This window comes from Apostichopus japonicus, chromosome 14 (assembly GCF_037975245.1).
Source record: "Apostichopus japonicus isolate 1M-3 chromosome 14, ASM3797524v1, whole genome shotgun sequence".
NCBI lineage: Eukaryota > Metazoa > Echinodermata > Holothuroidea > Aspidochirotida > Stichopodidae > Apostichopus > Apostichopus japonicus.
In genome coordinates, this window is record NC_092574.1 from 7,281,213 (window position 1) to 7,304,169 (window position 22,957).

Genomic DNA, 22,957 nt, shown 5'->3' on the forward strand with positions numbered 1-22,957 from the left:
GGCAAAAAAGGAAAAAAAAACAGTTTTGTTCACGAGTGATAGCCACCATTACATTTGACAGAGTTTGATGTTACTATATATATGTTTATAGCACATTTTTATGTATCATAGGGTCATTTGACTGATAAAATGGCGAACGACAAAAATCGATGAGAATTATACTTACCCCTACGATTGTACTTTCGGCAGGGAGATTCTCAATATCGTTTCTTTTGTACCAGACATCGAAGACATAGCTGAAATTCTCGTGATCTCTGTCCACCATATTGAACCCAGTTAGGTTCATTCCGCCAAGTGTTGTCGGAAACTTGTTCAGAATTATATCCTGTCATTTAAGAAAGGTCTCAGAGACATGAACATGATAAACCGAAAATACATGATTGTTAAAATATATATATATATATATATATATATATATATATATATATATATATATATATATATATATATATATATATATATATATATATATATATATATATATATATATATATATATATATATATATATATATATATTGGCCAAAATGAATGATCTTACTTTCGAGTTTAATTTCCACAACTATTTTTAAATTTAGTACATGAAAAAAACACATTACGCACCATATCCAAGAATATATAATGATAGGCAGCAGTCACCATATCCTTCTCAGTTAGCTGTTGGTAAGAAGAAATAGTAATGATTAAAAAGTAAGTTGATGTTTTTTATATAAAAATATTTTTATTTTCTTTCATTTTTGTTTTAAGAGAAGAGGATAACAGAATCTACCGACATATCATTTTCATTTATATCAATTTGATTTGAATAAATTAACAATTAAAAAAAAAACAATCCTGTTTGAATCTGTTTACATGAAAGGAACATACGCTATCTATATACATATTCGTAATGCTAAGAGGGTTCCTCTCCAATTTATTTACACAGGCTATTCTCGCACAAGCTAATATAACTATACCGTATAGTCAGTTTTGTTAGCGGCATGTACGCTTTGAGAAATAAATATTCTGATGAAGGGTCCCAAACCCGCGACGGCTGTTTATACTCTCCTTTCTGACTTGATACGTCACTATAGTCTAGTGCAATCATGGCTTATATTTAACATTCAGCAATTTTTCGAACAATGTTATAATACACTGCATGATTTATGGTAAATATAAGCAGATCTTGTAATTCCCAACAAAACTTGCAACCCAAATACCTTGCTGCAGTTCTCTCTTGAAAATGCATCGTGGTAGATATTTACAGTCTACAATGTTTTCGGGGGTAATTTTTTCATGTCCGTTTTTTTTTATGAAACTGTTGCGGATTTCTAATTCTCAGTAGAAGTACAGGGTGGTTATTGTTTTTGAAGTTAAGGATTGGATGAATGATACATAAACATACATAATACACAGGTGTGTTTCCAATTCAGACTGGGGACCCTATTGTTTTTTCCATTGTTCAAATCCATTTGTCTTAACCTTAACAATACAACTTAACAATAGAATCCTTCTGAGGACGTTATGATTCTTTTTGAAATGACATCTGAGGACTATGAACTTGGAATTCCTTTTTATAAGTCTTCAGTCGTAATGCAAATCAAGTGCACGTGAACACACACACGCGCAAATCATTTTCGTATCAACCTTGATAAAGAATGTGATTTTTAATCTGCATAATGATGCATGGATATATATTCAAACATTTCACAAAACTTACAATACTTCATAACCCTCCCCCCACCCCCCCCCCCACAATTGTACATTATCAGGATGCTGGTTTAACAACACCATCAGGCAACACCATCCTGCATTGATGTGTACCCACCCTCTCCTCGCTTCATTCTTCAATATCCTACAAAACTCCCAAACTTGAATATTCTTATAAAAGCACAACATTGTGTTTATAGCTAATTATAGACCTAATTCTTAATATGTCTTAGAATGCCTCATTTCTCATCTAAAAGTGCCTTTTTCTTTTTTTCTTTTTCTGGGGGAAGAGTCCGAGACCTCCACCCACCTACATGGGTAGACACTTAGGCCTGCACCTCTTCCTTGTTAAATCCTAGCTCCTCCTCTAACCATTAACATTCCGTCACTCGAATCATGCTATTTGACTCACCAAATCTAGAATCGTTTTGGTCATCACGTGGTTGCAATCTATTATCATTTTGGTGATTCGTAATTCTTGAATCACATCAAGGGTGATATTAGCTGACGTCATATTGTCACTAGAAATAATCCTCTTTGATAAGATATTATGCGATGGCACCTTTTGCATGTAATTAGCAAATCTCAGAAAACCTTGGAGGAGAAAGAGCAAAAGAACAGACACAATATAAATAATTTCTTAATATTCAAATTGACGTAGTATTCAAAATTGACGTTAATTAAAGATAAAGAAGTAATCATGACTTTCTTTTAATTGGTGTCTACACTCACATTTGTCTTTGTTTAGTTAGATAGCAGACGATGTAACGTTAGTCTTAAAGAGAGAAAATTCCACACTTTTATAATCTTACTATTACATCTCAAAATTATTATTCCTAGCTCGAGTTATAGTTTGATTGAATGTAACTTAGTTTGATTGACTATACCCTCAATTCTATCCAGGGAGTGTTTGGATCACATGAAGTAGGTGTTCTGTGATAATATTACGATTCATCTTCATTCGAAAGCAATGCTTTCTATATTGTAATCTTACTTAGTATTGATTAAGCATTGAAACATGATATCTTTGAAATGTTTGATTAGCCGTCAATGTTCTCTGTAAGTAGGTTTTCATACAATCAAAGATGTTAGCGTATCTCGACAAGCCGTGATATCTTACTATATCACAGTTGTACTATTTGCTCGTTCAGAATGTGACGAAGTTAGTACACAGAACCTATACAATGCAGCTATATACATGTTATCGGTCTATACATGTTAACATTCTTCAGAATCGATTATGTAAGCATATCTCGACCTTTTGGCTAAGATCAAGTGTAGTATCTGTTCCCTTTCGAGGGGAAGGGTGATGCACACCTGACGATGATCACACAGTCACAGTCCCGATTCAAGCGGACTGGGGTTGAGAGCGGATCAGTCGTTTGGTAGTTTTGTTTTCGTGCCCAGGTTCTTTCCTGGGCGACTTTTCCTTAAAAAAAGCATATCTCGGCCAGCCGTGATATCTTACTATATCTTGCACTATTTGCTTGTTCAGAATGCGACGAAGTTAGTACATAGAACCTACAATACATGTGGTATATACATATATGCTTACCTTCTTCAGAATCAAATCTGTAAGCATATCTCGACCAGCCGTGATATCTTACTATCTTACTATCTTGCACTATTTGCTTGTTCAGCATGTGACGAAGTTAGTACGCAGAACCTACAATGCAGCTGTATACATACTGTGTTATCGGTCTATATCAGGGTTTCCCTAACTTTATGCCCCCACGAACCCCCTGTGGATGTCAGAGTTGTCCACGAACCCCCAACTTTTCGAGACACGATCTGAGTCATTATTATACTATAATACGCATAACAGCCTGTGTCTGTTTCATAATTCAGTTATTTATCACATGCACGGTACGGTACTACTATGGCAACATATGCGTGTGGAACGCGAAAAGAGTTTGCCGATAGGTACGACTTTTGTACATTACTAAATTATATGAAATATCAGATTTTAGTTCAACAAAAAGTACTATAGTTTTGACTTTCAGAAAAGTCTCACGAACCCTCTGGGATGGACTCACGCACTTTCTGGGGGTTCATGCACCCCAGTTAGGGAACCCCTGGTCTATATGCTTACCTTCTTCAGAATCAAATATGTAAGCATATCTCGACCAGCCGTGATACGCTACAACATCTCTCACCACAGGCATAATAGATGGCTTGACCGCGATCAGGTACGGCGACTGAAAGTCATCCCAAAGATCCGTCGGTGCTATGTTAAAGACGACGAATGGTACTCTAAAAGCTTCCGAATAGTGAGTCATCGTGTGGACAGTAGTGAGAGCCAACTGGCCGACAAATCCATCCTTATAGGGTAACTTGTTACACCCTGATGAAAACAAAAAAATCATCATCATCATCAAAACTGAATTATACATCAAGCACGTATGCTAGGTTTCTATATGGGTGGTGCGTTTATCGAAAATAATAACTTTGTACAATGGGACACCGTCCTGGGGGAAGGGTCTTATGATTTTTATTCATAATGAAGTCTGCGTAGATCCAAAATGGTGCTTTTTGTTGTCAAAATATCTAGTCATTTTGGGACGTTTAACGTTTTTTCTTTAGTGTTAACGTCTCCCGCAAGCACGAAAGACAACGTTTTATAAAGGACGCTATGGACAGTTGTGAAAGAGCACCCTCTGTTTATTGCCCCGATATTTCAATAACAACATTAAATAATTTTTAAAACAAATATTAAAAAACAAAGTTTCCCTGCCAACAATGTTTATTTTCCAATAGCAAGTGAAAACAACTAAATCCTTAAGAACAGACTATAATGCTTCATAATGATATAAGTGTTTGGGAAGAGAACCTCACATATAGTACAAGGCGATTGTGAATGTATTTACAGCTATTTATATAAGTATCAATTCCATCACAAATTTATAAAAAGAAAAATTAGCTACATTAAAAAAAAAAAAACATCTTAGAGTGCTAGATATCTCGTATCGTTTACTATGTCGTCTTCAATATTTTCCTAACCTAATTATTTATTAAGTCAATCTCTAAATTTTACCTGCCGATTTATAATAAATATTTCAACATATTTTGGTATTTCAAGCATTTTCTAATTAAACTATTAAAACCAATGAACTATGTAAACATTTAGTTAAGAAATAATTGATTAAATTTTTCCCCCTTGCAGTTATTATGCAGATATGCAGATAGAAATTTTCAGATGTGAATGTCCTGTACATATGCAATATTCAGAAATGCCATATATATATTCCTCCACAGGGAAATTTATCGCACGCCAAGTCAATTATGAGAGGCAGTGGTGCGTGATCTGCCCGCCTGTTTAAGAGTATGAAAAGTAGCTTAATGGGTATTCCTTTCAAATTTCAGAGAGAGAGATATTTATACTGTTGATGCATGGATAGGTTGGTACTCTATACAGTCAAATACTGCGACAGAGCAACGGCATTTATTGTACGTGGCTTGGTGAATGTCAAGTCTTGCCTCTATAGTAGAAATTACATTGCATCTATTTCCGCTTTTTGTGGTTGATCCCATTGCCTCTGTGTATTTTGTCATCTTGATAAATAATATATCGCCCTACATTGCATATATATATATATATATATATATATATATATATATATTTCTTTCTTTATATATATATATATACATACATACATATTTATACACATACACACATATTTATACACATACATACATATTTATAAACATACATAGATATGCATAGATATATATTCCGCACTGTGCTTTTTGTCATTCTAATGAATAAATTATTGCTATATGTTACCTATATAGGTAATAACAGACGATTACTAGTGTGCACTGCACAGGGTGAAGACGTAAAGGGAACAAGGCATTCCATGTACTAGTTGGTCCCAACATACTAAATTATACGATAAGCAATCGTTTGTGTATTCCACACTGTGTGTATCTGTCATTCTAACAAATAAAGTATCGTCATTCATTTACCTTAGCTTATACCTTTCTGTAGCGTGATAACTTAAAGCGAAATGTCCACACATTGGTTGATAAAAGTGCATATGTGTTATTTATATGTCCATACATTGGTTGATTAATGTACATATATTGTTATATATATGTCCACACATTGGTTGATTAATGTACATATGTGTTTATATATATATATGTCCACCCATTGGTTGGTTAAAGTGCATGTGTTATATATATGTCCACACATTGGTTGATTAAATTGCATATGTGTCATATATATATATATATATGTCTATACTTTGGTTGATTAAAGTACATATGTGTTATATATATATATATATATATGTCCACACATTGGTTGGTTCAAGTACATATGTGTTATATATATGTTCACGCATTGGCTGGTTAAAGTAGATATGTATTATATGTATGTCCACACATTGTTGATTAAACTGTATATGTGTTTGTATACATGCTAAACTCTGTGATATATGTCGAGGGCCGCAGGATACTATGCCAACCAAGTCCCCGTTAGAAAGTTTTCATTTGTCCTCAAGTATATAAAAGCGTAAGTAAATAAGAGTATGTTATGTTTATCCCACATTTCGATTAACATCTGGTTCCCATAACATTGTCATCAGGTCTACATATATGCTATGTATAGTTTAATTTCGGCCTGTGTCTGTATTAAGTTTATCTGTTAACTCGATGATTAATTTTTCATCATAATGAGGTTTTTTTTGTCGATGACCGCGGTGCACTAGTGGCTTATTTTCTTATTAATAACATAAGATGAAAAAACAAGTGATTCATAAAAAAAATCGCATCACCCTATGTATAAGACTACAGGGACTCTGCACATGTGGTTTGACGTGTCATGTTACATGATTTTTTAGTTCACTCAAGCTCGTTCGCTTTTATGGCGTGTAGTAATGTACCTAAAATATAAAACCGAGCTCGTCACATGCATAAGTAGGACAAAATTATATATATATACTTATGTTTTCGATACAGTAATGTTATTTACCACACCCATAAAACAGCTCAAATAATTTATAAATACGATCATCGTATATTTCCCCCTAGCAACCACGCTCGAGACATTAATTAGTTTGATTAATTAGTTAATTAGTTTGATGCATCCGATTGCACGATGTCCTTCTATCTATTCTGGATTCTGGGTGGGTCCTTCAATCAGCTTTATACTTATTTGTTTTAAATTTGTTTAAATGTTAAAGATATGCATAAGAACAGTAACATATACATGGTTTATGAAGTCACACCATGATGGCTTTTATCATTTGAAATACTTTTCTATATATAAATAAATATATATATATATATATATATATATATATATATATATATATATAGATAGATATATATATATAGATATATATATATATATATACATATATATATATAGGTAATTAGCTATGGATACCTAACTACCTATGCTAGCTAGGATGTCATTAAGGTGCGGTCATCATCTGTAGTTACCTAACACTACATAGCTACCTACCTATGATATATATATATATACATATATATATATATATATTTATATACATATATACATATACATATATAATATAGGTAATTAGTTATGGATACCTAACTACCTATGCTAGCTAGGATGTCATTAGGGTGCGGTCATCATCTGTAGTTACCTAACACCCCCGTGCATACCTACCTACCTACCTATATCTAACAGTCGTTTAAGTAATCATCTATTCGGTTACCTGTCATTACCTATACATCATCCACAGTTACCTAACACCATGCACCAACTTAGTTGGCAAGCCGTTCAGATAATTAGCCGTAGCCATAAGTAACTATACCTAAATATATAATTATTATACCACAGAGTAAAATTGTAATAATATATATAGCTTACACTGTCGTATCAAGCTGGACGGTTCGGAGACGCCAGTCGTGCTCACCCTAACGATTGTGTATGGCAGGTGCGATGTATTAGAAAGCACATTAACACGGAATATCGCCCTTCTCAATGCCACGAACCGAGTATCGGGTACCGGTAGGTTCTCCAGGAAGGACACTGCCACGAAAGACAACAGAAAATAGCACCATAAAAAATAAAATTGAATCTGAGATCAAAAATTGAATACATGTTAGTTTACCGTAACATCTTTAAACTGCATAGTATTATCCAATAAGAGATATTAAATTGATGCAGAGGTGTGGGAGGGGTTGGGAAGGTGGGGAGGGGGGGGGGTTGCGTCAACATGAGTTTATGAATTATTAATCTCCCGGTCATATCTAAATTAACTGACGTGGCTTGAAATGTTACATCAATAAATAACTCACTTATAGGCATGCAAAGATGAACTTTTTTATCAGACAAAACAACAACGCAAGGAGATTATAATAGAACCCACACAGGCTAATGTAATTAACATAGGCCTACATTAAAAAAGAAATAAAAATTATAACATTACTAGTATCAGTGGCTAAAATTTCCTTTTCCCCCACTTGTATGTTCTAATGTAAGCCTGTAAACACACTGATAAATTCACAGTATAATGTTTTAATAACTATGAGTTTGTAACTTAATCCGTAGAAACCCTTTGTATATCTTTACGCGATTCCTTATAAAACACGTTTAGTAACACATTATGCATAGTAGATCTAACAGGCCATCATGTCAACCTCCATCCCGGCTGTTATTCAAGAATACTAATCGTAATTAATAAGACTCGCATGGATTAACTAATACAATAGCTGAGGAGAAATTTACAGAAAGTTAAAGATATATCTATTGTTTTTATTCCTGCTATACTTACTCATATGCAGAAACTGGCCGTCGACGCAGGCAATCCCAGTTAATGAGACCAAAACCAACAGACATAGGCCTATACACTTTGCAGCCATTTTGGTATACTATATGTAATCACTGCGAATATAGCTACATTGATGCTAAGCTTTCTATGTATTCCCCTACAACACTTGAATCCCAAAACTATACATGATGCTCGTTCACACGATGCAAGGTATACTAGACAGATCATGAATAATTAATCAATCAATTAAATATATAGAGCTCATCTGAGATTTTTTAAGCCAAAAACAAATTCCTTTTACTATACTTACTCAGATTTAGAAACTGACCGTCGACGATTGCGATTCCGGTAAATGAGGACAAAAGCAAACAAAATAGAATCGAATTCGCGGCCATTTTGGTGAACAAAATTCAAAAAAAGGTTAAGGTCTCGCAACTTCTTCTTTCTCTCGCACACTTGAAATCCCAAAATGTGACTGATGCTCGCTCACTCGATAAGAAATTTGCTAGACATATCATAAATAATTTATCAATCAATTTCGTAGAAATTCTTCTGAGATTTACTCCAAATGTATATATCTCTCCCTCTCTATATATAAATACATATATAAAATAGAGCGAGAAAAAAGTAGCTGCATCTGATTTCCTAGCTTTTTTTGGAGAATTTGATGATTTTTCACAAAGTTAGTCTCCTCTTCCTTGTATTGCTGGAATATTAGAATGAAATTTAATAACAAAAATCCACACACTTCCAAAATGACTCGTTCCTATATGAGTTTTGGAATTGCTTCATTGAATTCTGTCTAGCGCCACTCATTTCTAGTTTTAATTAGTTCAGTCCATTTTGATTATTAGCAAAAACAAAAAAACAGAAATAATCCTTGGAAAATGATTTATTTATTTCAAACTCTCCTTCACAAAATGCTGATGCTCCACAAAGAGCTGAAAGAAGAATTGTAAATACTGAAAATAAATTTGATCAGCTGTTTTTTTTTTGGTTTATGTCAATTCCGCATGTTTTTGAGAGAGTAAATACAGCTTAAATGCTAAATCAAAAGAAATTCGAAACGCAAATATTATTGTTTATCTATGAGCAGAAGATGAAGAAGAAGAAAAAAAACTTCACTTCACTTCCATAAGCAAGATTCACATAATTTTTTACTCTTATATTGTGTTACGTGTGACGCCTCGGCTGAAATATTCACTCCACGCATGACTTGTATTCGAGTTTCTGAAGCATTACTTTAGGCCTCCCGAGGGTTAAAATTCATCGTATCATCAGCTTCTGTATCCGCAAGGAAATACAGAATTCAAGCTTATACATACTAATTTCGATATATAGCCTTCTACGGAACCTCCCTTCACTCGCGAACGTATATGCATATATATATATATATGGTTCGCTGACCAAAAATTGATGTCACGCGTTCGTAGCGTGTCATTTTGATGGATGGGAGAAACTCTTAGGGAACTCGACGAGGTGTGAAGTAAAGTGTATAGGGTAATCTCGGATACTATTAAGTTTTGCCTTTATGCATTTACATGATACTTTTTTACCTCACTCTCTCTCGTGATTCTTCGGTAAAAATAAGGTGTTAAACTCACGATTCTTATAGTAGCAGTTTTGCAAGGCTTGTGAAGAAATGATGATCAGGTCGCCTATATAGTGGACAACATTATAACGGTTACATGAGGGAGTTTGTGGCGGCTACAAGGTTATATCGGAAACCCGTACAATGTCCAGAGTTCTTTTCAAGAGTGTTCAGGTGCGGATGAAGGGGGGTGTGGGTGTACAGCACCCCACCCCCTTCCACCCTCCCTTCAAACCCCACACAAAAGTTCAATAGGATTCATTAGCACATCCTTACGTGTAGACCAAATTTAAGTCAAACTATGCCTCGGATTGCGCCATTTGACGTCAACATTTCATTGGGGTGGGGGTGGTTGGGGGGAGACGCCATACATTACTTAAGGTACGCCGCTGGAACGACTCCAGGACCACAACACATCGTTTAAAAAGTGAAACTCCTGGATATGCTTCTATCATTTACCCATCAGTTGAAACGAAGTTGTAGGAGGGGCGAGCAAGGAGGTGGGGGTGGGTGAGGTGGGGCGGCTGGGTGGGGGAGATTTCAAAAGACGGTTTAATTTTCTAAGACACAACGGTGACAGTTATACTAACCACAAACAACTTCCATATTATCCAGCTGAAGTAGTAAGTACGCTTGCTGATCTGTTGTAGACATATTGTGCGCGCAACATAGAATCATTTGAAACCATTACCATATGGTTATCTGTATGTAGAGAGCAGTCATACCATGATCAATTTCAGGTATATGATTCATTATCTTCGTCGTGCGTGAGTTAACGATTCCAATTTTTATGGAGGAAATCCAATTAAATGTCTAAGGGTAACTGGCGGACTGTACCTATAACGGAAATTATCTCGCTAGAAGCTGTCTTTCATCACATAAGCATGATGGGAATCTTAAATCACAAGTATTCGACACAAATGCAGATCGAGTTGAGGGCATAGATCCAAGTTTATTTTGCAATGAGGGAGATAGATAGGTGGGGGGGGGGGTTGACTCTGGGGTCGTTAAAGCCGATATCGTATATGGGGTGTCTGCTCATATTTGGTAGTGTCTATATAATATATTCACGGATCTTTGATTGTTACGAAATTACCTCATAAATTATGCTTTTGTAAAATATTGTTGTTGATGTATTCGGATATTTAAAAAAAAGTCCATGACGCAATTGCAATCATTATTAAAATATCGTATAAGTTGTAAGTTGAGATAGAAACAGTAGACCTTAACAAGCAAACATAATGTGATAATGTGAAAAACATTGAAAATACATGAAATCTGAAGACGATAACCAGAAAATATGTTGACATTTTATACATGTTATAACCATGGAAACGTTTCTCTGTGTAGCCGTGTGATGTGCCAGGTTTCTTGAATGATGTGTTCACTGTCAGTTACTGAATAGCGCCCCTGACAATTAGTCCTATGAACTTTTGAAATGTCTTTGCAAACCATCACTTGTTTTATCGTTTTGAAATAAAATAGTGGCGTGCACATGTGTGTGGGGGAGACATGGTCCCAACCTCCATCGGTAGTTGGGAGGAAAACGTTGAGTTGGGGAATTTTTAACAGTTGGGAAAGAATAAGGCCACTCCGTCGAGCCCATGACGCCCTTCCATAAAAGTTCATGCTGTCACCTAAATGACTCGGGGGGGGGGGGTGGTGTAGAATTGACCTCATTCCCCCTCGTCTCAACATTTGAAATCCTCTGCCCCACTAACATACAAATAAAAAATAGACTGAAATTATACATATGTTGGCCTTCTAAGTTTCTATGGCATTCCAATATTTATTTATTTATTCAATTAATATGAAGATTAATAAATGATATATGAGAAAATATGTTTAGTATCTATGTCCCCACTAATTACTACAGATTAATAAAAATAACACAAAATTTCTTTCTTAATGGCATATATATTTTGAAAAATGCAACTCATAATTCATACTTGAAACAATGTTCATTAGCATACAATCTGAAGGTTAACGATTTCATCATCTTTAGAATCAGTGAATTTACGGTAAATGTCTGAAGCCGTCATAAACTATACCGTTTAATCTGGCCAGAATAAAAATCACATTTACAAGTAGCAGTTAAGCTGTGTTTTATTTATTAACTACGTCTCTTCTTTTCTCTAAGAAGTGGTTTGTCTCAGATATTTAGATTACGATGCAATATATATTGTTTATAGAATTTATTACAGCTCAGAATGGAAACGTTTTATCTTTTACTGATTCCATCGTATAAGGAAGGTTATGTGGTTGAAGTGAAAGGAAACGTTTGGGTGGAATGAGGGGGGAAAAAAGCTTCCGGTAAATCGATTAATTGACAGCTTCGATTAATTGATCCACAACGCAATTAATTTACCCGAAAGATTCCAGTGTTTGCTATAAGATATGGTATGTTGTTATTTACCCCCGAACGATCTTTCTGCACCCATTCACCCCCATTTCCTAAGAAACAGTGATAATTGAACCAACACAATATTGAGCCCTCTCTGAGTGACAATAACCTTAGAAAGGTGTCTGTGTGTGTGTGTGTGCACTTGTATTGTATTCTGAATGAGGACTTGAACGTTCAATTGAAAATTATCACTATACGTCCTCAGAAGAATTCTATTGTTAAGGGGTATATAATTGTTAAGGTTAGGGTACTTGGATTTGAAAAATGGTACAAAAACACAAATTGCAGTGGGATCCTCAATCTGAGTGTAGAATACATCTGTATTATTGTGTGTGTGTGTGGGTTGCATTAAAATGTCTTTGATAAAAAATTAGACGAGTTACTTAAAACTGCTTGCAGGAACTTCATAGAGGAAATGAAAACTTTCTTACAGTAATTCGCATTTAAAAATGACACCGTAAGTGATGAAATAAGTAATTAAAAATAAAACAAACAGAATTGGCATCATTATCCTTGTATAAAGTTCTACTTTTGAAGGATCAAAGCCAGTCTTTGTCACGTGATAGTTAAGTTTATTCAACCTGACGGTTATATCCTCTTTTGCGATTGGCCAGGATTGATGACGTAACTGTCTATCTCTTTCTAGACGATGTCTTTTGTGAACGTTATTAGATATCACCGAGGGTTTCGGATTTGGGACAAAGCCTTCATCACTCTCCACCTGCGAGTTTAAAAAAAAAGTCCCGAAAAAGATTCAATAAGTGGTGGACATAATCAACAAGATGCATATTATAGACTTACATTAAGCTTTATATTAACCACAGGGCATAAAGTATGCTAAAGCTTACAACATAATATATACACGTTACAACAGATTAATCGTATGCGTTAAAAGGTTTTTTCAACCTGTAATGAACACATGCCAATACAATTAAACACGTTGCTGTAGGTATCAAATCGAATCTCTCCCACATACACTCATCCATCAGTTTTACAAGTTTGCCTTGGAATAAATTGTAAAATACTCTTGAAAATGTACTCGTAACCTTTACGATATTGGAGGTCGGAAGTGAAGCAATTCACTGTGCTCGGTAACCAAGATACTTACTTACACACGTAAGAAAATTATTCCCTATTTTCCATGAAAAAATATACGACGCGATGCTATGCGCTGGCGTGTACATTGAGTGTGCTTGTATACCTGACCCGACCCGACCCGACCCGACCCGACCCGACCCGACCCGACCCGACCCGACCCGACCCGACCCGACCCGACCCGACCCGACCCGACCCGATCTGACCCGACCCGACCCGACCCTACCTTACCCGACCTGACCCGACCTGACCCTACCCGACCCGACCTGACCCGACCCGACCTGACTCGATCCGCCAAGATACTGTGACACTCAAGTAACATGCGAATCATAAAAACGTCTAATATTCAATTTATCTTCACAATTCTGTCAATGTTTACAAAAAAATTACAAGTTTATAAGTCATCAACGAATCTTTAAAGTCAGGATAATTCAATTTCTTTTTCAATAACAAATTAAATAAAAACATGCATCTTACGAGGGATTTATTCTTTTTTTACTGAGAAGTACATTTATGGTATATTCTCTCGTTAAGTATTAGCAGCATGCTAGCAAAATGATGTGCACTAGACTAGATATAATATTAATCTCTTCCCGCATTAGAGTTTACTGTAGCATTCATGTTACCTTAATGTTATATTTACTACATAATTCAACAAAATATTTGATTACACTGTTGATCATAAATCGGTGCACATGCTAAAGCACGAACTGTGGTAAGATTTTACGGGGTGGGGTTGGGTGAGTGGGGTGGGGCGGGGGATATTGAGGGTAAGTATTTATTCTTCTCCACGCACTAAACAAGTATGTTGTTCCCATTATATATTTAACAATACATCTCATGGGAGTTAGGAGTGGCAGAAGGGGATGGGGGAGGCAAGTGAGGTTTGACGGGATAGTGACGGGAGCACGGAAAGAGGGTGACTGGCTGGACACGTCACTGTCCATAGTTTTGTGTAATCGCGGAAAAATCCTGCCATGTGTTTCTTTAGGGACGACAATGTGTTTCGCGTGTACACATATAAGAGAACACAGTAACTATACTGTAAATCTTAAAGTTTTGAACCGAGGTAAAAACTGGATGGTGCTATAAATCGGTAGCATGTGCTTTAGGATTACAGTAAGAACTGAGGATACGTGTAATCCCAACAAATCTAGTTTGATGTGTTTGTTGGGATTACACACTGTATCCCTCAGTTCTTACTGCAGTAAACCTAATAGCACATGCTACCGATTTATCAGCACGATATACAGATCAGTTTACTGTGGTAAAAAACCTTAAGATTTTACAGTATAGTTACTGTAATCTCTGCAGTGTGAATCTATTTGTAAAACTTACCGAATTAGCCCAACTTGGTTGTTTCCGTATTTCCTCATTCGAAGTTTGCGATACATTAGCTTTGATTCGACGTTCTCTGTACACAGGTTTATCGTAAAAACTCACAAAGGCAAATTCAAGCAGTGCAGAAAAGACAAAGATGTTACAGACAGCTTTAAAAGAAAAGAACAAGGAGAAAAGAAGAAAATATATTGAAAAGAAAAACAAAATGACAGAAATGGATTTTTGCGGGGTCGAAATGAATAACCTTACCCGCAGGTCCCCTTAAATCAGTGCAAACATATTTGTGACACATTTGTGACATGTTTGTCACAAATATTTGTCACAAATTGTTGTGACATATTTGTCACAAATTGTTGTGACATATTTGTGACGTCACGGATCACGGATCACGTCCTTCGCGTCCATACATCCAACCATATATATTTTGACCACATACCCCGATAGAGACATTATACAGAGACGTCTTTTAACACGTGTATGTACGTCTATAAAATAAGACTTCCAAAACCATCCAACGGAGAGTGTTTTGCCATTCCAAATCCCTTACATTTAACTTGTATTGTTCCCATCTACTCTTTAGGCCGACATTTGACTTATTCACAGATTTAGGAACAAAGGACTTGCAATACACGTGCGACAGCCCCATTATGCAATGTATTGATTATACTGATTGGCTTTTAAGCACCGTTATTTATCTTCGTTCAATTAAACATACCTCCCTTGGTTTCCTCTATAATGCTCCGTTGTAAAGTCGCAATACCATACATTTAAGTGACACTGCATTTTTGTATTTTATATGGTCTGGAATATTGTTACACTGCAATAGATAGGAATGGGGTTTTTTTGTTGCTTCGCGCCCTTTTGGCTTAGATCATGTGTAGCATTATGTTCTCCTTGTAGGGGAAACCTGGACAATAATCACACAGTGACAATCTCGATACAAGAGGACTGGGGTTGGGAGCGGATCAGTCGGTTCGTTGTTGTTTGGTTTTTGTGTGCCAATGGTTCTTTCGTGGGTGATGACTTTTCTTAAAAAGTAGGAACGGTGTTTTTTTTTTTCTTTGGAAAAGGACACCATCGACAGAGGCCCTAGATGACATTTTTTGCGGTCTGGACAAAGTGAATCCGTGATATCACAAGCATGTTCGTACTGTCTAACATTTTGTGGAGACTTGTGGTAAGTTTCAAACGTCATTTCCCATCAACCTTCTCCTCATATATATATATATATATATATATATATATATATATATATATATATATACATACATATACATACATACATACATATATATATGTATATATATATGATATATATATATATATACATACATATACATACATACATACATACATATATATATGTATATATATATGTATATATATATATATATACATACATATACATACATACATATACATACATACATATATATATATATATATATATATATGAGGTGTTGTCTGTGTATTTTTCGGGTTACTTATCATGAATCCGAAATTCCTCTGGACTTTCTTTTATGGACTATAACCATGGCACCAAATCGAAGGTCAATACGCACACTTATACCTTATTGATACCAAATCTACAACTTCGAGTGTATTGCATTATATGTCGGTGGTGTTAAATTAATAATAAACAAAAAAGAAGAAAAATGGCTAAAAGATTGCAGGGACCCGCTGAAAAACAAACCACTCCGATTATGTCAAGTGACAATTTGAAAGGGTTGAAGTAATTTCAGTACACTAGTAATTCTGTCAACTTTAAGCTATTTAGCGGAATGTACTTTTGACGGTTTGTCTCTCTCATATAGGAATGAGCTATGCTTGTTTATAGTTGTTAGTATAAAACTGTTTAGATGTCCAACGTTAATGATTACCACACCATATATGCGTAAAGTTCAAACACCACTGGGATGTATCACCTTTTAAAGGTGTACTTATTATTTCTTAAATTCAATGATCAGATGACACTTATATTGCACCAAACGTTATCAGGAAAGACTAAAAGATGGTGTATATATATATATTATATATATATATATATATATATATATATATATATATACATACATATATATATACACACACACATATATATATATATATATATATACATGTATATGTATATATATATATATACATATATGTATATATATGTGTATATATATATATATGTATATATATGTGTATATAAATATATGTATATATATATATATATACATATATATATATATATATATATATATATATATATATATATATATATATATATATATATATATATATATGTATATATATATATATACATATATATATATATATATATTTATATTTATATATATATATATATATATATATATAGGTAGAACACTACAAAAAGAAACATTTTTTTAAATCTTCACTAGAAGCGCTGAACGTCTAGTTTTGTTTCTGTTTCATAATACAGCTTTTTCAGCTGTAGTAGATTTATATCAAACATACTTGTGAATATATCAATCGCTGTGAGGTAAGAGAGCATAGGGAGATCCCCTCCCGCATTGATCATCGTCGTTGTCATGGTGAGGACCGTAGTGATACCCAGGGTCACCCTAGCCGGTGTTGCGTCACGTGGTATCCAGAGGGAAACCCAGGAAAGCATGACGATCAACACGCAAGGTACGAACACGTTGAGAATTTGGTGCGAGATGTCTCTGCCTAGAAGGAATTTTAATCTTAACGACGAGTACTCGTTTTCTGTAGTTGAAGTAAAAAGAAAAAGAAGACAGAAAAAAATAAAGGAAAATGTAGATTTTGTTTGGAGACGTCTGTTTGATATTTTTTATTCCTTCCTGGAAAAAAAAAATGAGAACTGAAAATTGCTATGAAAAGTTGAGAAAAGCAACTTGAATTTATCGTTAAAAGTTCTATTGTTGAAACGTCTTTTTTTATCCATATTGGAAACCTTTTATTGGAGTTTTGCCACTTCATGACGATTCCTCTCTAGCTCCCTCTCCACATCCAGCTTCATTCAAATAATTAAAATTGTCATAGTCTTTATATGGCTATTGTTGATTTTTAAGACGTTCCCCTTTCAAATAGTATTAATCTCTGACATGCTCCTTTAAGCTTAAACTGATGATACCACCCCCCTTTTTTCTGCAGCCTTAATGCTCATGTTAAAGTCCATTGTTTTGTAACTTATAATATCTCAATCAAAACACTGTATTTTAACTTTATATGAACGCAAGAGCACCGATAGATGACATACAACGCCATTTGTTCTAAATCATTTTTTTTTAACGCTGTATGCTCCTGTTATCTATGGTTTTAAAGGGTTACCGTCTGAACTTTTGTCTTGCAACTAATGAGCTGAACTATTGGTCTTTATATGCTGAGCTAAGTAGTCCAAGCGCTTTCATGTACGAGCCGCGGTTATTTAAAGGTTAATATCTCAATAAACGTGGTATATATAGATATGCATTACTTGGAACTGATGTCGGCCAACAATGTAGCGAAAACTAACTTTGTGCCTACAGTCATCCCATTCTATTAATGATAAGTGGAGATTAAGATCAACTGAAACCCTAAATCAAGGGCGTAGGAACCGGGGGGCTGGGGGCGCCAGCCCCCCCCCCCCCCCGCAGTGAAAAATATGGAGGGGCGGAAGAATCATTCCGCCCCCCGCTTCGCAAGTCAGAAAACCCCTTTTTCATTTCCAAATGAGAAAAAAATCTCATTTGGAGCACCAAATTGCATCTAAGGCCATGTGAAAATGCAAAATTATTTACAAAATGGAGTGGGTGTTAAAGTGTGCTTTATTGAACCAAATTGCAATCTGAGGCCACCTGGAAATGCAAACAAAAATCCAAAGGGGAGGGGGACGCCCCCTCTCCTTAGACCCCTCCCCCAGGCCGGCCATCAGTCTTCAGCCCCCCACTCAAAAGTACCTTCCTACGCCACTGCCCTAAATTGTAACACTGTAGGTTGTTTTAAGGGAGATTTGGTTTCAATCCTGCGCATGTGCAGTTTCCATCGTGATTCCAAACATTATGAAATTATTTTAAAAAAAAATCAGAAGCAATTACTTACGTCCGTATGATTTATTAAGCATCGATGTAGAATAGTCTAACAAGTTATAATTGGCAAGTGATAATTCTTCGTCGAAGATTACGGAATGATTGTGCCATGTGTAGATTAAATCCTGTACCGCATGGGAATCTGAAACGAAAATATAAAAAGGAAGACCAATTAAATCCTGTACCCGACAAGAATCTAAAATCAAAGTACTAAATGAACGTAGATCTATACATGATGTACGTCACAAGAATCTGAGAAGGAAATATTCAAACTTAAAAAAATAACAAATAAGAATCTAAAACGAAAATATTTAAACCAAACAATATTTTTTTGCCTGTATGTCAATTCATATCGGAAAAAAAGAGATACTATTGAAAGGAATATAGATTAAATTCATAAAAAATGTAAAGGAATCAGGCATACAAACGAAGAGTATAAATACTGAATCTATTTTAAGTGCAAGGTTATTACAATAGATTACTAGATATAGTACAATGCAATTAAGAGAACATATTTAACAGAATGGTTTAATTTCTGAAACTCATAAAATCTTAGTAGGAAAATATTAAAACAAGCATACATTAAATCCTTTGCTCAGTAAAAAAAACCCCCAAAAACAAGGTAAACAAGAAAGAAATCATACCATGTAAAAACAATTGACAATACTTTTTAATCTTATTCTTATTCACATTGTACTCTTGTCAATTGCTTACCCACCCATGCACGTAAACAAATTTGTATCAAATGTTACATATGCATATATGTATAACTTACAGCTTTCCATGGTTAGATGACACACTTGTTTGTCGAATGGATACAGGTGAAAGTCCATATCACAACTGGCCCTAACGGTCATTCTACAAACCGTAAAGAAAAAGCAGAAGCGGGAATTTAAAAAAATCTATTTTGAATGTTGCTAGAAGCAGGGTTTGGAGCCCTGGGGGGGGGGTGGGGGAAAGTGCCCCCATCCCACTTTTTCCAAAATAGAAAATGTGCCCTACTGGCAATATGAAATGTGCCCATTGATGAAGAACTGTCTTTGGAAATCTTAAGCCTTTGTTAATTTTAATATTTTATTTTAATTATTCACGTGCACCATAATAGTATTGATAGCATACTAAGACATCATATATATTTAAAGTGATATGGCCGGTGTGTATCGGTTTATAGCATAACCATTGGTGGTTGTGGAATAGGAAAGTGCCCCTCTGATGTTGTGCCCCCCCCCCTCACCTTTTGGACGCTTCATACCCCCTGGCTAGAAGTATTCTCTCCTTCATTTCTTTCTTTGGTCAATATGAGATCGTTTAGGTTATCAGAGACTTTGTTATGATGTCAGCCGTATGTTATATAACAAATAAGGACGCACGGAGACTTGTATTTTCATAATTCTGAACATGTTGGATATTCACTGAACCAGTTTTTATTCGTGGTCTTGTCCTCGTTCAAACAAGAAAGTGACACGCCCTCTATACAGAACAGATATTTATGACGTCATTATACAACCATATACGATGTATCAGTTTTAATATTACCTACCTTGAACTAAATGCAATGGATCCGTCATTCTCTACCCTAAGTAGAGTATTCGGTTTTGTCACGATATGGAAGTTGGCATACTTTTCGTTGAGGAAGAACGTATCCGGGGTCCATATGGACTTCAACGAATCATAGGTAAACGGCACCTGCCGAGGACCCTTGAACTTAAGACGTTCGTCTACCCACTGTTGTCGAAAGAACATACTCATGGTGTAATCCTGTAATAATTAAAGAGAGAGTGTTTTCGTTAATGGCACTTCTTTTTATTTTATTCCTGAGTTTTGTCTCTTTTTGTCTTTTTTTTTGGCGTTGCTTTACGACGCTTTGAAATGTTTACTCGTTTTGATGTGCGTCGTAAGTCATTTTATATGCAAGCATTGACATAATACAAGTAAGTATATGAACTGTATGGTCCCGATATACCTCCACTTAATTTTCACAGTTCTACGTGCAGCTGTACAGCGTGTATATATGCTACCTATGCATTGTGACGGTGATAATCGGTATCAACTTCCGTGACTTCATACGCCCAACCAATGAGTGACTCAACTGAATATGCCTGTTTCAAATATTACAGGCCTATATGATCATTAACTACAGATAACATTTCCCCTCCACCGAACGCTGGACCCCATGCATTCCATACAATCGTGCCGGACATAAATTGTATGTGTGGGGGTGGGGGTTGGGGAAGGGTAGGGGGACGCAGCTGTCTGTAGGTGTGCATATAGCGCCATGCGAACGAAAAGTGTGGTTAAACCCAAGTCTATCATATATAGTTCATAAGTTAGCTTTTGTATAATTATAAGAATATAATATGAAATACCATATCGACTTCACTGATTGGTCCAAGACTCACGAAGTAAATGTGTACACTAACGGCAACAGGAGAACCTGCAAAGCAATAATGATTGAAAATTAATTGGAGCAGACTGTGTGTTTTTTTATAAACAATTAAAGAAAAAAAAAATTTTATTTAAAATATATGATCATATTGCATCAAGTTTCTGCGTGACAAAGATTTGAAATTTACACGATTCTCAGTTTTTGAGATGTAGCAATTTTTACTCTTCATGGTCTAAAATTTATAAACTTACCAGATTCGTAGTTTGGTCGAATTCTCTCGTCATAATCCGTCAATAACTCATTCAAGACATTTGTAATCGTTGAAATATTACTGAAATTAGAAACAAAACACACCTGGAACAAGAAAACGAACAAACCAAAACCGCAACAGCAACAACAATAACAATATAAATGGCTTTAAGCATACTAAATTGTTTACAGGTATATCAGGTACAAGCCTATATGTAGGATTTTACACGGGGGGGACTTGTTTATTGAACACCGTCCTAGAGGAGGGGTGTATATATGTTTGTATAAGGGTGCTTAGATGCGAAGTTTAATGGTGCTCTAAAGGCATATTTTGTAATCATATCAGTTTGTTTTCTGACTTTGACTCAGTGTTAACTGTCCCTCAGCAGCAGGAAATATTATATCTCTATATACACCCAGGAAAATATCTATACACCCAGAAAAACTTAACCCTATGGAAACGGTAAAGGATGCGTACTTAACTGTAAATCCCCCCCCCTCCCCTCCCCTCCCTCTCGCACACCCTGCATGGTACGGGCCTGAGGAATACTGTCACGGAGACCGTAAATATTTTATTATTTTTTTATTTGTATATCTACTATACTTAACATTTGAAGGTTGGCTTACCTAATGTAAAGTATTTTGTATACAACTTTCAAATGAAATAAATTGAAAAACGAAAGTAAAAAGAAACATACTTGTCCGTAGCTGTATTTTGACCAACCGTTCCGTAGACGTAAACACAAACATACAGGAAAACTGATAAAATGTCCAGTTGAGAAGACATCTTTCCCTAACGAAGATCTGATGTCATTTGGTCTAAAAACAATGGCATATTAACCCTTAAAAACGACAAACTATATTAGCTACTGAATAATTGAAACGGTTCGTGTCATACCCTATATATTAGCAAAGTACTACTTACTATTAAGTGGGTTCATTTCGCAGATACTGAAGTTGGTAGCCAGCACAATTTCCTAAGTGCTTTCAAGTAATACTCTTTTATAAAATAAGTCACCTGAGCCGTAAAGAGTATATATCTAACCAAGATATCATGCATCGATGCACGGTTTAAAGATAAACAAAGTTTTGATCTAGGTAATATGCCGTAAATAACATGCACATCAATATATTTTGTTTCATTTTTCTTCACATTATTACTGTTTCAGCAATGCTTTTTGTACATTAACAGCATAGTTCGTGTCAACAATCTAAACGTTCTATCTTAAAGGCAAACTAAATAGGAAAACAGAAAAAGAGACGGGGAAGAAAATACACTGAAAAAAAAGTATAGATAGAGAGAAATCGAGGCTGGTAGGGTGGAGGGGAGGCTGAGGGATGGGAGGGGAGGGGGAAGCGGAGGGGGTGGGGAGGTGGCGAGAGGAGTTATGAGAGA

At 35.4% G+C, this 22,957-nt stretch overlaps 2 protein-coding genes and 1 long non-coding RNA gene across 8 annotated transcripts in view; 1 reads left to right on the top strand and 2 right to left on the bottom strand.

Moving 5' to 3' along the window:
• The window catches only part of LOC139979938 (glutamate receptor 4-like), a 32,577-nt gene extending 23,034 nt beyond the window's left edge, over nt 1-9,543 (bottom strand). For 2 of the 4 annotated variants that reach the window (XM_071991192.1, XM_071991194.1), the window contains exons 1-6: nt 8,441-8,603; nt 7,534-7,695; nt 3,781-4,032; nt 2,101-2,282; nt 603-656; nt 167-325 (exon numbers count right to left, since the gene is read on the bottom strand). In XM_071991192.1, coding sequence (XP_071847293.1) covers nt 167-325; nt 603-656; nt 2,101-2,282; nt 3,781-4,032; nt 7,534-7,695; nt 8,441-8,528 — 897 coding nt within the window. In that variant the 5' untranslated portion in view covers nt 8,529-8,603. Of the gene's footprint in view, nt 1-166; nt 326-602; nt 657-2,100; nt 2,283-3,780; nt 4,033-7,533; nt 7,696-8,440; nt 8,605-8,747 lie in introns of those variants that run through there. The other 2 variants (XM_071991195.1, XM_071991193.1) reach the window with 2 other exon arrangements.
• The window catches only part of LOC139979947 (uncharacterized), a 111,842-nt gene that overhangs the window by 62,353 nt on the left and 26,532 nt on the right, over nt 1-22,957 (top strand). The window lies entirely within an intron of this gene.
• Nucleotides 11,798-22,872, bottom strand: LOC139979941 (gamma-aminobutyric acid receptor subunit alpha-6-like). Of its 2 annotated transcripts, XM_071991198.1 has the most exons (9): nt 22,260-22,872; nt 21,564-21,643; nt 21,293-21,360; nt 20,467-20,684; nt 19,702-19,784; nt 18,940-19,068; nt 17,353-17,604; nt 14,866-15,017; nt 11,799-13,153 (listed from the first exon to the last, which is right to left on the bottom strand). In XM_071991198.1, exons 1-9 carry the CDS (start codon nt 22,346-22,348, stop codon nt 12,860-12,862), a joined length of 1,365 nt encoding a protein of 454 aa, XP_071847299.1. In that variant the 5' UTR covers nt 22,349-22,872; the 3' UTR covers nt 11,799-12,859. The 2 variants fall into 2 exon arrangements, with proteins under 2 accessions (XP_071847300.1, XP_071847299.1); XM_071991199.1 differs by lacking the exon at nt 21,293-21,360 and having other exon boundaries at nt 11,798-13,153.

Bases quoted from the DNA above. Each gene is read 5' to 3' on its own strand.
- LOC139979941 (XM_071991198.1), bottom strand. From the start codon at position 22,348: ATGTCTTCTCAACTGGACATTTTATCAGTTTTCCTGTATGTTTGTGTT. The intron at 20,685-21,292 runs GTATTTCATATT...TAATTATTACAG, and splicing joins CAATCAGTGAAGTCGATATG to GATTACACCATGAGTATGTT. The intron at 19,785-20,466 runs GTAGGTAATATT...TACGGTTTGTAG, and splicing joins TCCATTGCATTTAGTTCAAG to AATGACCGTTAGGGCCAGTT.